At 41.7% G+C, this 13338-nt stretch overlaps 1 protein-coding gene across 1 annotated transcript; it reads right to left on the reverse strand.

Moving 5' to 3' along the window:
* Positions 1-12145: 12145 nt before the first annotated feature.
* Positions 12146-13090, reverse strand: LOC122482816 (olfactory receptor 10W1). The gene has a single exon (XM_043579112.1). It carries the CDS (start codon positions 13088-13090, stop codon positions 12146-12148), a length of 945 nt encoding a protein of 314 aa, XP_043435047.1.
* Between the last annotated feature and the right edge of the window lie 248 nt (positions 13091-13338).

Below are 13338 nucleotides of genomic sequence, written 5' to 3' on the forward strand. Positions count from 1 at the left end.
ATATGCAAATCCAATGTCATTAATACTCAAATAAATATACAATGAAACAAGATCAGATACTATTTTCTGCTTATAAACTGACAGTAGTGGAAAAAAAAGATAATCCCTGCTGTTGTTAAAGTTTCAAGGAGAGACACATCCCTGACTATTGTTAGTGGAAGTAGAAGGTGCTAGAAAAATTTCTGAAGTATAATCTGGAGATATGTAATAGGAGACTTGAGTAAATGCCTACATTTTGCTTCAGTGATATTCTTTTAAAAAATTTATTCTTATAGACTATTTATGAGTCTGTGCATAAAATTATTACAGTTTTCAATATAACAGTGAAAAACTGTGTCAACCAAAATATCAGTAATAAGAAAATGGTTAATCCATGTGAGAGAACATGTCATCATTTAAAAATGATATTGCAGACTATTGACAAGAGCCAAAGTATGGAAAGAGCCCAAATGTCCATCGACGGATAAATGGATAAAGAAGATGAGGTATATATATATATATATAAAATGGAATATTACTCAGCAATAAAAAACAATGAAATCTTGCCATTTGCAATATATGATTTCACTCATATGTGAGAATTAAGATACAAAAGACATGAACATAAAGGAAGGGAGTCAAAAATAATATAACAACAGAGAGGGAGACAAACCATAAGAGACTCTTAAATACAGAGAACAAACCGAGGGCTGCTGCAGGGGAGGTTGGTGGGGGGATAGGTTAAACGGGTATGGGCATTAAGGAGGGCACTTGTTGGGATGAGCACTGGGCGTTATATGTAAGTGATGAATCACTAAATTCTATTCCTGAAAAAAAAGCGATGTTGCAGAAAATTATTTAATAAGATCTAGAAGGCTCATGAAGAAGCAGATTATAAAAAAAGCATTACATCATGATTCCATTTAAAAAAACAATTATATCTGCTCATAAATTGAAAGAACATTTTTAAAAATGTTAATAATAGATATTGATGGGTGAGTGGGATTGAGAATCTTTTTCTTTATGACTTACGCTTCTCTGTCCTTACAAATTTTATAATGAACATACACAATTTGGCAATCATATAGCAAATTAAAATTTTTCCTCTGTGCATTGGTGTTTCAACATGGTGTTGGGAAGGAGGGCTGGTAGAGTGTCAGTCACACGGATTTTTGTAGTCAATGAGATCTGGTTTTGAAATCTAGTCCCCTTATATTTGCTAATTTAATTTTCACATTAATTATGTTACTTGGTAAGCCTTGGTTCTCTAATGTATGATGGAGGAAGTGAATCTGGTGCCTAATAGGGAATTTATGAAGATTAAATATTTCAAAAAATAATGTGTCTGGGGCATAGCAAGCGTCCAACTGCCCTCCCCTCTCTTTTCTCACGGTGGTGAGTTTCCTTTGGATATTTACCCTTCATTCTTGTCTCTTCCAGAGTGGAAGAGCTTCCTCTACAGTTGAATCCTTCCAGGTTGTACAGTTGCTCTCATAAACCTTGAATAATAATAGTAACAGAAAATCAGGAAGAGTAAAACAAAGTGGAAGTGAGATTTCAGTAAAATATTTATAATTATGTGTGGTGAAAACCACATAAGAGATCTGGATTCAAGAAAACATTTCAAAATGATTCTATCGGATTAAGACATGGGCATTGAATGTGCAGCACTGTACCTCATGAGAACATGCGAGATTTGGTACAAGACATAATCTGGGGATAAAGTAAGACATGTAGTATTGGAACCTGATGTCTGCCAGGACAAGTCACTACAAGGTGATTTCAAGGAGCAACTCGCACACACATCCAAGGTGGGTCTACATAGCCTATTGAAAAACCAGACGCAACAGAGTTTGTTTACAAAATAGGGCTTTCCTCTTCAGGGTTCATTTTCAAAGGTTTTTCACTCTGCTGTTCTCAAAGAACCTCCCAACCCTGTTATCATCACTACCTGTGAATTCACTTGATTTCCAGCTACTTGTATTCCTTTCCTGGGGAGTTCATGCTTAAAGCACTCAACTCTGGTAGTGCCCGTCTGATAAACATTTCAGTCAGGGCTACATTTAAGTGATATTTAAGGGCAAGAATGTCTCTCTTGTTCATCAGTGTATCCCTATGGCCATTGATTTGATTCAAACTAAATCGGATTATTTTGTGGTTAAATTTCATGCCCTTTAAACTTCCTTTAAAAGCCAACGTCGGGTGGCTCCTTCTACAGCCCAGTTAGCCTGCAATTCCTCCAGCTCCACCTTGACTGGGACTTCCTCAGTACAGTGGTTATTTAGTTTGTCTGCTACAGGGCATAAAGCAGGGCTCGGGTGGGATAGACTCAGTTGATGAGTAGTGGGAAGCACTGATGTGCATGTTGAGCCAGTAAGTTTGAGAATGTTGGGAAACTCAGGTAATGATTATTCCTCAATAGCCAATGAAGCAGTATTGGAGTTTGTAATGTATTGCATCCTGGCAACGCATAAACAGCATGCATGTAACACAGAAACACTTTTGAAAATGTCAGGGAACCATGAAACCACGGCCAGGTCCTGCCATAGGTCAAACGTGTACTCTTTTAGAAAATATGCAGGGGCACCTGGTTGGTTCAGTCAGTTAAGCGTCCGACTTTGGCTCAGGTCATGATCTCACGGTTTGTGAGTTTGAGCCCCACATCGGGCTCTGTGCTGAGAGTTCAGAACCTGGAGCCTGCTTTGGATTCCGTGTCTCCCTCTCTTTCTGTCCCTCCCCTGCTCACACAATCTCTCTCTCTCTCTCAAAAATAAATAAACATTAAAAAAATAAAACAGAAAGTCGAATCCTTATATCTGGGAACTGTAAGGGGACTCAAGAGACATCAGTTCTATCCTCTTGTATCCTACATGCAAAAACTGAGGTCCACCAAGATGAAGCCTTGTCCAAAGGCATGTGGCTGGTTATGGGCAAACCTGAGGCCAGAATCCACACTGGATGTATTAGTTAGCAGAGAGTAGAGTCTATTTATATCAATACCTCACTTTTCACCTATATCAAAGGCTGCTTAACTTACCTAGAGACTGCAAACATCTAGGCAAAACAGGATACTTGGTATGACTCTGGTAGTGTTGCTAAAAAACATGCCCAGACTCAGACTACTACTGTGCACACAGGTAAGGGAGGCCACATCTTTTGCCAAATATTTTGAGAGCTCTTTAATACATCTCCTGCCCCCCAAACTATTTCCCTTAGATACATCCTACTCCTCTTTCAGAGCTCAGTTCAGTTCTTCCCCAGAAAACTTTTCCTGATTCTCATTTTCCCCCAACTCTAGAGATAGGTGCTCCCTCTGTGAACTTCCAGAAAACCCCTTCATCTCAACTCTAAGGTCATGCATGGTACCTTACCCATAAATAAATCAAGTGAACATTTATTGAGTGTCTGTTATGAACTCAAGTCTTGGGCTCAGCTATGTAGAGGGATCTAAGAAAATTATGACTTAATTGCCAAATTCAGCCTTATAAGGAAACAAAGCACCTGAGAAGAGAATTTAAACATCTTCTGAGGAACCAGTTTTGAAACTGTGTTCCTTAGAACGTGAGCTGTTGGCGATGCTTCAGGAATGAGTTTGATGACATTGAAAATATTCACACTCTTCCTCAAGGCTCACGATGCATATTAGTACAATAAAGTTCTCTGAGGTCCTATTGTAAAGCAAATAGCTTAATTTTGCCTGAAAAATTTCCAACTATTTTCACCATGGAATACTTTAGTTTTCACATAGCACCATTAAATTGCTTATGATTTAATAACGTTACTGGAAAAAAGTGGGTTTCATGCTATACTCTTTAGGATGGTCCCAAGGAGGAAATAGTGAAAGAAAAGGCAAAAGACGTGTTTCATACTGGCTTTATACTTATCAGGTATATGAAACTGAGCAATTCAATCATTTATCAGAGTTTCCTTTTCTGTATCTGTGAAAGTGGATAGTAACACACACTCTGATAATTCATTGGTTTTCCACAATTTAATATTGATATACATGAGTATTTTTCCCCAATAGTAAACATTATAGGAATTTGTGTTCTCTATTATTATTTTTAAAAATAAAATCTAAATCAAATCAATCAAAGGAATTAAGTCTCTTGAGATGCTCTCTTACCATTTTGAAATTTGCTTCATTCCATCAGCCTTCTAAGGAAATTCACTAAAGAGAAGGTTACCTTTTTTTCCCCTTTTCCTTTTTTTTTTCTGAGTTGCTCAGTTCCCACCCTGTAGGATAAAGGAGCTCTCTCTCAGAGTTCACTGACTTTTACAGGATAAAATGTAGTGAGGATCCATGAACTTTGCATGGTGCAATATGTCCTGGAGAGGAGAAGTAGATGCTATGTGGTACCTACAATATCCAGGTAAAAACAGAGAAGTTTCCTCTACATGCTAATATTCAGGAGAAGAGACACCTCTTAGAAATTTATGGTCAAGGTGAAGTAGGGTAAGAGAGATATCCTTTGGAAGGATGATCCTGTCGAATAATCCTAATTCAAGTTTGGAATTAGAAGTCTAGTCTCTTCCTTAACCATAGAAAATAAATTCTGGTACAGCCACTCAGAGTCCAGTCTTGTCTGATCTAGTCAGATCATTTAGTGTCCTTTGTAAAAGGTCTTTAAAATTAATGAGTCCCCAAAGAGGAGGAATTTCCCCAATGGTTTCCCCTCAAACTGAACCCAGCTAGAGAAAAGTACTTGAGGAAAATTATTTTCTGAGTTGACGAACTCAGCCAGTTGCCAATGGGCAACTCTTCTGTGTGGCCACTGTAGACATTTACTATCCGAGAATTCCATGAGGGTCTCCTCATTCCTTTCCTGTACCCGCCAGGGAACTTTCTGACGTTGTGTTCCAGACAGTTTCCCAGTGAGCACTGTTGAATGCCCATGTTCATTTCAGCCTGAACTCACGGCGTATGTGCGATGCACTAATTCAGCACTAGCCTAGGCATCTGGGGATCTAGAGTATAGTTACAGCTCTGCCATGGGGCTCCTTCATCTTTGGCAAATACTGAAGCTCTAACATGGGCTCCTCATGTGGGGTCCAAGGTCATTGATTAATAGACATCATGGATCCTTTCAGCTCTAAACTTCTATGAACGGTGGGTGCCTTTTTCTTGAGAAGCAGAAAATTTATGAAGGATTTTTCCATAATCATTCCTTCTGGTCTATGGCCTCATTTCCTCTTATCTTACTTGTTTTTGTTTCTTGATTAACTTTTTTCTCTGCTGATACTTTCTTAGTCATTAAAAGGTGGTGTTTTGTTTTGTTTTGTAATTATACTTACGTTTCCAACTCTGCCTTGCCATGTTTTTCTTATTTGTTTCTGCCTTCCCACCTCCCTCCAGACTTCATGGACTTAAAATCACATACCTTCTCACCATTGCTGCCATTTATTTTTAGCCACGTTCGGCCTCCTTGTCTCATGTCCATTATCAACAATACATTTTTAGTCAATATGTAACTAATATTTATTGAACTCCTGCTGTGAGGTAGGCCCTTCTTCCAACTCTCGGGATACTTCAGTGTACAAAATAGACAACTATTTTGTCCTCACAGAGTTTGTGTTCTTGGAGAGGGGAGAACAGATCACAAGCAATAAATAAGAATACGCACATTTGGGGCGCCCAGGTGGCTCAGTTGGTTGAGCGTCCGACTTCGGCTCAGGTCACGATCTCACGGTTGGTGGGTTCCAGCCCCACGGCGGGCTCTGTGCTGGCAGCTCAGAGCCTGGATGGAGCCTGCTTCGGATTCTGTGTCTTCCTCTCTCTCTGCCCTCCCCTGCTGATGCTCTGTCTCTCTCTCTCAAAAATAAATAAACATTAGAAAAATACGCATGCTAAATTTTTCTTAATGTTTATTTATTTTAGAGAGAAACAGAGTGCGGGCAGGGGAGAGGCAGAGAGGGAGGGAGACACAGAATCTGAAGCAGGCTCCAGGCTCTGAGCTGTCAGCATAGAGCTCGACACGAGGCTCAAACCCACGAACCGTGAGATCATGACCTGAGCTGATGTCGGAGGCTTAGCAGACTGAGCCACCCAGGCGCCCCAAGAATACGCACATTTAATAACATGCCAGAGGGGTGGGTGCTATAGAGAAGAAGCAGAATGGGGTAAGGGTAATGGGAGAGAGAGCAGAAGAGAGTGATGTTCTAGGCAAGACGGGTGCAGAGGGCTATTCTGCGTTCCAGGAAGACTTCTGCGAGGCAATGAACAGATCTACGAAATGATGTGCCAGCCACAGGAAGGGAAAAAAAGGCTTAGGGCAGAGGCAGCTTCACGTGGAAAGGTCTTCTCTGAAGCCAAAATAAGCAAATCAGATTTTTCCATAAAGGTCCAAGATATCTAAAATCTATGTGAGTGAAGACAGCTTGCCTTTTATATTTGTGGCAATGGCCAAGTAAATCTGTGCTGGTTCTTATGACTGAATGGGTGGGTAAGTGCATATGGGGGCTGTACTCAGACCCATTTTCCTTTCTGTCCCACACAGATACATTTATTTGTTCAGATGACCTCATTCCTACAAACATCTTTTACATCCTTGCCATAGTTTCCACATAATTGTAGGTTATAAACGTTTTTCTTTTAAAAAATTTTTTGTAACATTTCCGTTTATTTTTGAGAGAAAGAAACCGAGCGCGAGCGGGGAAGGCCACAGAGAGAGGGAGACACAGACTCCGAAGCAGGTGCCAGGCCCTGAGCTGTCAGCACAGAGCCGGAGGCGGGGCTCCAACCCATGAACTGTGAGATCGTGACCTGAGCCGAAGTCGGACACTGAACTGACTAAGCCACCCAGGCGTCCCAACATTTTTCTTTTTAAAGGTCATGTTCATACTTATACTTTTTGTGACTATTTAATAGTATTGATGTTCCACAATTTATTAAACCATTCACTAATACTGGGCATTTAGGGTGTTTTAATTTTTATTTTTTACTACTTCAGATAAATATATAGCTAATATAGACCATTTGATTCCTTTAGTCATCCTATAAACTTTCTTATTGCCCCTACGGTTAATTTACATGGATATTTTTATATGATTTAGAAGGTAATTATGACGTATGATACACTTCACATTTGTTAAGAGGATAAATCTCATGTTGTGTTCTTACCACAATAATTTTTTTTGATTTTAGTTTTTAGAATCACAAGACATTTTTTTTAAAGGGCAGCAAGAGTATTTTGAAAACATCAGGAAAAGCTTTACAGAAATCAACTTTGAAAAGTTCATGCTTTATATTTGCCAACGATGGCATCTAATTAACTCAATTATGATAAATAAAATATACATGATCTTGATAGACTTATTTTCCTTTTATGGGCACTCCTTGATAAACTCCCAGCTCCCGGAGTTTGGTAGAATCAGCCACAACAAGTTCAATAATACATAATCAAGCACACTCCACAGCAATTGCAACGACAAACTGGTCCAAGCTTAGCAGCAGGAACCTTGCAGCGTCCGTGGTTCCGACGCAGGGATAATGGCTCATAACACTGCTAATATTTTCTGAATGTTTTCTCTATGCCAGGCAATTGTACTAATTTTAAATATATGTAAATACATGAATACGTTAAAAACCATGGTACCAAGTGAGATTACTTTAGGAGGGGAGGGAAATCAGAAAGAAGGCCAAGGACTGAGCACCAACATTTGGGTGTCAGGACAATAAAGAGAATCCAGCCAAGGACAATGAGGAGGATGAATATAAGGACAGGGAGGTTTAATGAAGTACTATCCACATGTCCATCATTGTGAATTTATGATTGCAACAACCACATTTCTTCTGATCTGGGTATCTGAGGGGGTGGCTGGTGATGCAGGTGGCAAGGAATTGCACCAAGAGTAGAGCAATGAGCAGAACAGAGTTTATTCACTCTGCAAGGGAGGAGAGGGGCCAGACATCAGGAGGAACGTCGACCCCGAGTTTCTGTTAGGCTGGGCCTTTAAACGTTTTCTAAAAAAAATTTTTAATGTTTAATTATTTTTAGAGAGAGAGAGAGACAGAATGTGAGCAGGGGAGGGAAAGAGAGAGAGGGAGACACAGACTCTGAAGCAGGCTCCAGGCTCCGAGCTGTCAGCACAGAGCCCAACGTGGGGCTCGAACTCACAAGCGGTGAGATCATGACCTGAGCTGAAGTCGGATGCTCAACTGACTGAGCCACGCAGGAGACCCTAACCGTTTTTTTTTTTTAATTTTCTTAATTTGAGAGAGAGAGAGAGAGAGAGAGAGAGAGAGAGCATGAGCAGGGGAGAGGGGCAGAGGGTAAGAGAGAGAGAAAGAGAGAGAGAGAGAGAGAGAGAGAGAAAGAGAATCCCTGCTCAGTGTGGTGCCTGACATGGGGCTTGATTCCACAACTCTGGATCATGACCAGAGCCAAAATTAAGCGTTGGATGTCAACCGACTGAGCCACCCAGGCACCCCTAGGCTAGGCCTTTTAAGGGGTTTCAAAGATGTAAGAGGGTTGCAGCTGTGCCCATGTGGGAAAGTGAGTGGAGGGATCCACTATTGGCTGGGTAGAGCAGGAGGTGACCAGTTCCTTGGGGGGACTCCATATGGGGCTCGTCTGTGATGTGGGTTGTGGTCCAGCTAGAAGAGAATATGTTTTGTAGTTGTGGTCTATTTTCTGAGACCGGGAGCACCATAACGCAGAAAAACAAAGAGTTGGGGCCAAGTACAGATGCCTGTGAGCTTTGTCTGGAAGCTTGACTGGGGAGCAGGCTTTGAATAGAAACTTTTCAACATCCAAAATATATTTTAAGTGCCACATACCCAAAACACAATTCTTGATTTTCCTCACTAAATTTTACTTTCTCCTAGGAGTCTCAGTTTTAGTAGATGGCATCTCATTCCACTTTTAGAAGTCAAAAAAAAAAAAAAAAAAAAAGAAGCCTTCCTTGACTCCCCTCTTTCACTCACACCCCACATCCCGTCTGTACAAAATTCTATTGGCTTTACCTTCCAAAGACATCAGAAATGTGATTCCTTGCCTAGATTGTTACAACAGATGCCTAACAAGACTCTGGTCCCCTGTTTTCTCTCAAATAGCGTATTTTCTACTCCACAAGCAGAGTGATTTACTTAAAATGTAAGCGTGATAATGCTCCCACTCCACTCAAATCTCTCCCGTGGCCTTGTACCTTAGGGTGAAATCGAAGCTCTTACTATGGTCTATACATTGCTTCACGATTCTGACTTTGTGTAATTTCTTATCTCCTTTCATATCTTATCTGCTACCATACCACCGTCTGTTGCTTTCTGCTTCACCCTGTGTCTAGAGTAAAACAGCCTCCTTGCTGTTTGGCTCACCGGGCATTGGGCACTTTGTTCTGGAAAGAGTAATAGAGCATATTGATTGAGTGGGTGGACTCAGATGCTCTGTTTCCTGGGTTTGATCTCTGGTTATGCTTCTCACCATTTTTTTTTTAAACCTTGTATAGTAATTTAACCTTTCTGTGCATCCGTTTCCTTATCTATGAATTGGGGATAATAATGATATGCCTCTTCTAAAGTTTTGGGAAGGATAAATGAATAAAACCATGTAAGTGATCACGAAGGGGTCAGCTATCATCATCATCGTCATCATCATCATCATCATCACCGTCGTCATCCATGAAGCAGAAAAGAAGGACTAGGACTTGACAGCATATCCACAAGAAGTTTATAGGTTTAAGTTTCTTTTTTTCTTTTTTTTTTTAAGTTTATTTACTTAGGGGCGCGTGGGTGGCTCAGTCGGTTAAGCGTCCGACTTCAGCTCTGGTCGTGATCTCACAGCTTCCGGGTTCCATCCCCGCGTTGGGCTCTGTGCTGAGGGCTCAGAGGTGGAGTCTGCTTTGGATTCTGTCTCCCTCTCTCTCTGCCCTACCCGCCCCCCCCCCCCCCCCCCCCCCCCGCTCACTCTCTGCCTCTCTCTGTCTCTCTTTCTCAAAAGTAAAGACAACATTTAAAAATAAAGAGAAAGAGACTAGAATTCTCTCTCTCTCCACAATATGAGGTGACAACGAGAAGACAGGAAACCAGGAAGGGTGTCCTCACTAGACGCTGGCACATTGATTGATCTCGGACTTACAGCTTCCAGAACTTTGAGGGATACATTGCGGCTGTTTAAGCCACTCAGCCTGTGGTGTTTTGTTACAGCAGCCCATGCCAACTAAAACATATATGTTCTGTTAATCATTTCAGTAGGTTTAGGTAGAATGGGAAAGGTTTCCTTTAAAATCATTAGACTCATTCCTACTAACAAATACTATAAACTAAACACTTCTTTCACCTCTACAGATCTTAAATGGCTGAATCTCAAAAAGAAGGAATTCTCTCAGGTCAATTTACCCTTTCATTGTTGCTGCTGATCCCCTCGAGCTTGAATCTATTTGATGAGTCAGCAGCACACCCCAAGGAAGGAAGTGTGGAGAAGATGCTGGAAGAACCTCTCATAACGTCACTTGGGAAAATAGCCCCTCCAATTCTCTTCCTTTATTTTCCTTCTGGGGCCCCCAAATAACGATGATAATGATAGGAGCAATAATAATACAACAATGGTTGATATCGTGCTTATAGGGCTTATTGTAAAACCTGCCGGAATTCATTTAATCCTTAAATGATTCTTTCAGCTACGTTTATTGTAATCTCCATTTGATTACAAATAAAATCAAAGCACAGAGGCCTTAAGTGATTCTTTCCTTGTCACACATGTAGAAAGAGGCACACCCAGGTATTGTGGCTCCGGGGCCTGTGCTGTGCCACGAATCTTCTTCATTGCCTCTCGGTAAACTTCCAGATAACCACTTCTTTAATTATGTAACTAATTAGGGATTATTGACTGTAGAATGCCACTGATAAATGAACGTGTTACTAAGAAGTTAATTACTACCTAAAATTCTAGCGGCTATCGAGAATATTTAAAAAGACACAAAAATCGTCTTCTTAAAAGCCCCAGACAGGTGAAAAGATAACAAAGTATTATCAGAATATAACTGGAAGGAAAACAGGAATTCACTAAGGCAAATGAGCATGGAAGCTACTGTTACTTTTCCCAGAAAATAAAGCTTATTTGGAGGACGTGCATTGTGAGGTAGAGGGTATAAACAATATTCTTTCATACAATAATTGTCTAGCCAATACTTTATTAAGGGGAAATTGGGCCGTTAACATATTTTCATTTCTCCATAAAATACTATATAATAAACAATCCTTTTCTGATTGTTCTCTGTTTGTCCCTAACTCTCAGGATCCTTTTCTGCCCTGTCTTGCTCTACAAGTCTAGTTTCTGAGAACCGAATCATTCAGTCTACACTGCCCTCTTGCTTCCAGTTGGGTTTGGCCAACGGGAGACAGGGCAAGGGTTGGGTTGGGAGGGTGCAAGCAGAGAGAGGCGGGGCTATTTATCTCCCTGCTCTCTCCTTGCGTGGCTGGAGTCCTGTCAGTTGTTGCCTTTCCCCCCCTAAAGCCCTGAAGGTACAGTTTCTACCAAGTGTTTTCTCTCAATGAATCTAGCTCTTACTGGTCTCTGATAATACTGTACCACCTTATGTCTGTGAGGTCCAGGGGTGATCGTGGCTTCTTTCTATTGCTAGACTGGTGTGTGTTGCCACTCTTATTGGTTCCTTTACTTCGATATGTAATCTTTTTATTATTATTATTTTTTCAGTTAAAATCTATTGAATGAGCCCTCTCTTTCCAGCCGATAACTGAGAGGCAGTATTATACTTGTCACTTTCTGTTGTTATGCACATTTGTTAATTTCCTTTCTAGAAGAGAATTAGTGAGTAAAATAGTAGACAAATTTTAGAGGTCTCTGGCACACATAGCTAAATAATATCCAGATAATTTATATCATTAAAAAAATTTTTTTTTCAACGTTTATTTATTTTGGGGACAGCGAGAGACAGAGCATGAACGGGGGAGGGGCAGAGAGAGAGGGAGACACAGAATCGGAAACAGGCTCCAGGCTCTGAGCCGTCAGCCCAGAGCCTGATGCGGGGCTCGAACTCACGGACCGCGAGATCGTGACCTGGCTGAAGTCGGACGCTTAACCGACTGCGCCACTCAGGCGCCCCTATATCATTTTTTAAAGATGACTTATTAACTAGGATAAATTCCAGTTGCATGGAGATTGGCATGAGCTGGAACCAAATCCTTGCCTGAAGGTTATACCCTCCCCTAGTTGTTCTGGGAGAGGCAATTCCTGGCAAGAACTCTCCCCAGGGTCTCCTTCATTTCACGGTTCCTCAGGGTGTAGATAAGTGGGTTGAGCAGTGGGGTTCCCAATGTGTACACCAGTGAAATGAACTGATCTTGCTTGGGATAGTAGCTGGAGTTGGGGCGCAGGTACATGAAGGCACAACAGCCATACTGCAGCAGGACCACGGAGAGGTGGGAGGAGCAGGTGGAGAAGGCCCGGTGGCGGCCAGCTGCCGAGTGGATCTTGAGCACAGCAGCCACAATGAAGGCGTAGGAGGTGGCGATGAAGAAGAAAGGCATGGCAATGGCCAATGTGGCCGCCACCAGCACTGCCCGCTCATGGATGTGGCTGTTGGTGCAAACAAGATGCATCACCGGTGGCACATCGCAAAAGAAGTGCTCGATAGTCTGCGCCCGGCAGAATGGCAGCGAGAAGATGAAGGCCACCAGTTGTATGGACAGGAACAAGCCAATGACCACAGAGGCCACGACCAAGTGGACACAGAGAGTTAAAGTCACAGTGAGCGGGTACTGCAAGGGGGAGCAAATAGCAACATACCGATCATAGGCCATGGCAGCCAAGAGGAAGCAGTCAGCGCTACCAAGCCCAATGAAGAAGATCATCTGAGTGGCACAGCCCAGGAGGGTGATGGTCTTCTCTGACTGGAGGATGTTGGTCAGGATGTGGGGCACCACCACAGCAGTGTAGCATAGTTCTATTCCCGAGAGGCTGCCCAGGAAGTAGTACATGGCTGTGTGCAGGCGTGCTTCTGTATGGATGGCCACCACAATGAAGACATTCCCACCGATGATCAAGATATAAACCAGGCTGACTCCAAGGAAAAACAAGACCTGGAGCTCTGGGGGAGACGGATAGGCCAAGAACACAAATTCCATCAACATTGAGTGATTTCCCCAGGTCATTGAGCTAAGAGAGAGGATCTCTGCCGAGAGTTACAAAGCAGGAGGGAAAATAAGACCAGTGATATATTTAGTTCACACTCTGAGCCATGTTCTAATCTGATCAGGTCTGGAGTTAGAAACTTTGAATTGAGACTAATTCTCTCTTTCCCTCTTCTTTTACCAAGTCTTTTCACATAAATATCTATAGCTCTATAACTTAATTTCTAAGTGCCAAGAGTTGGCCTGAATTGTATAAGATTTTTTTTTTT

Source organism: Prionailurus bengalensis, chromosome D1 (genome assembly GCF_016509475.1).
Source record: "Prionailurus bengalensis isolate Pbe53 chromosome D1, Fcat_Pben_1.1_paternal_pri, whole genome shotgun sequence".
Taxonomy (NCBI): domain Eukaryota; kingdom Metazoa; phylum Chordata; class Mammalia; order Carnivora; family Felidae; genus Prionailurus; species Prionailurus bengalensis.

What these genes read in the sequence shown, in the direction of transcription:
- LOC122482816 (XM_043579112.1), bottom strand. Translation starts at nt 13,090, where the DNA reads ATGACCTGGGGAAATCACTCAATGTTGATGGAATTTGTGTTCTTGGCC.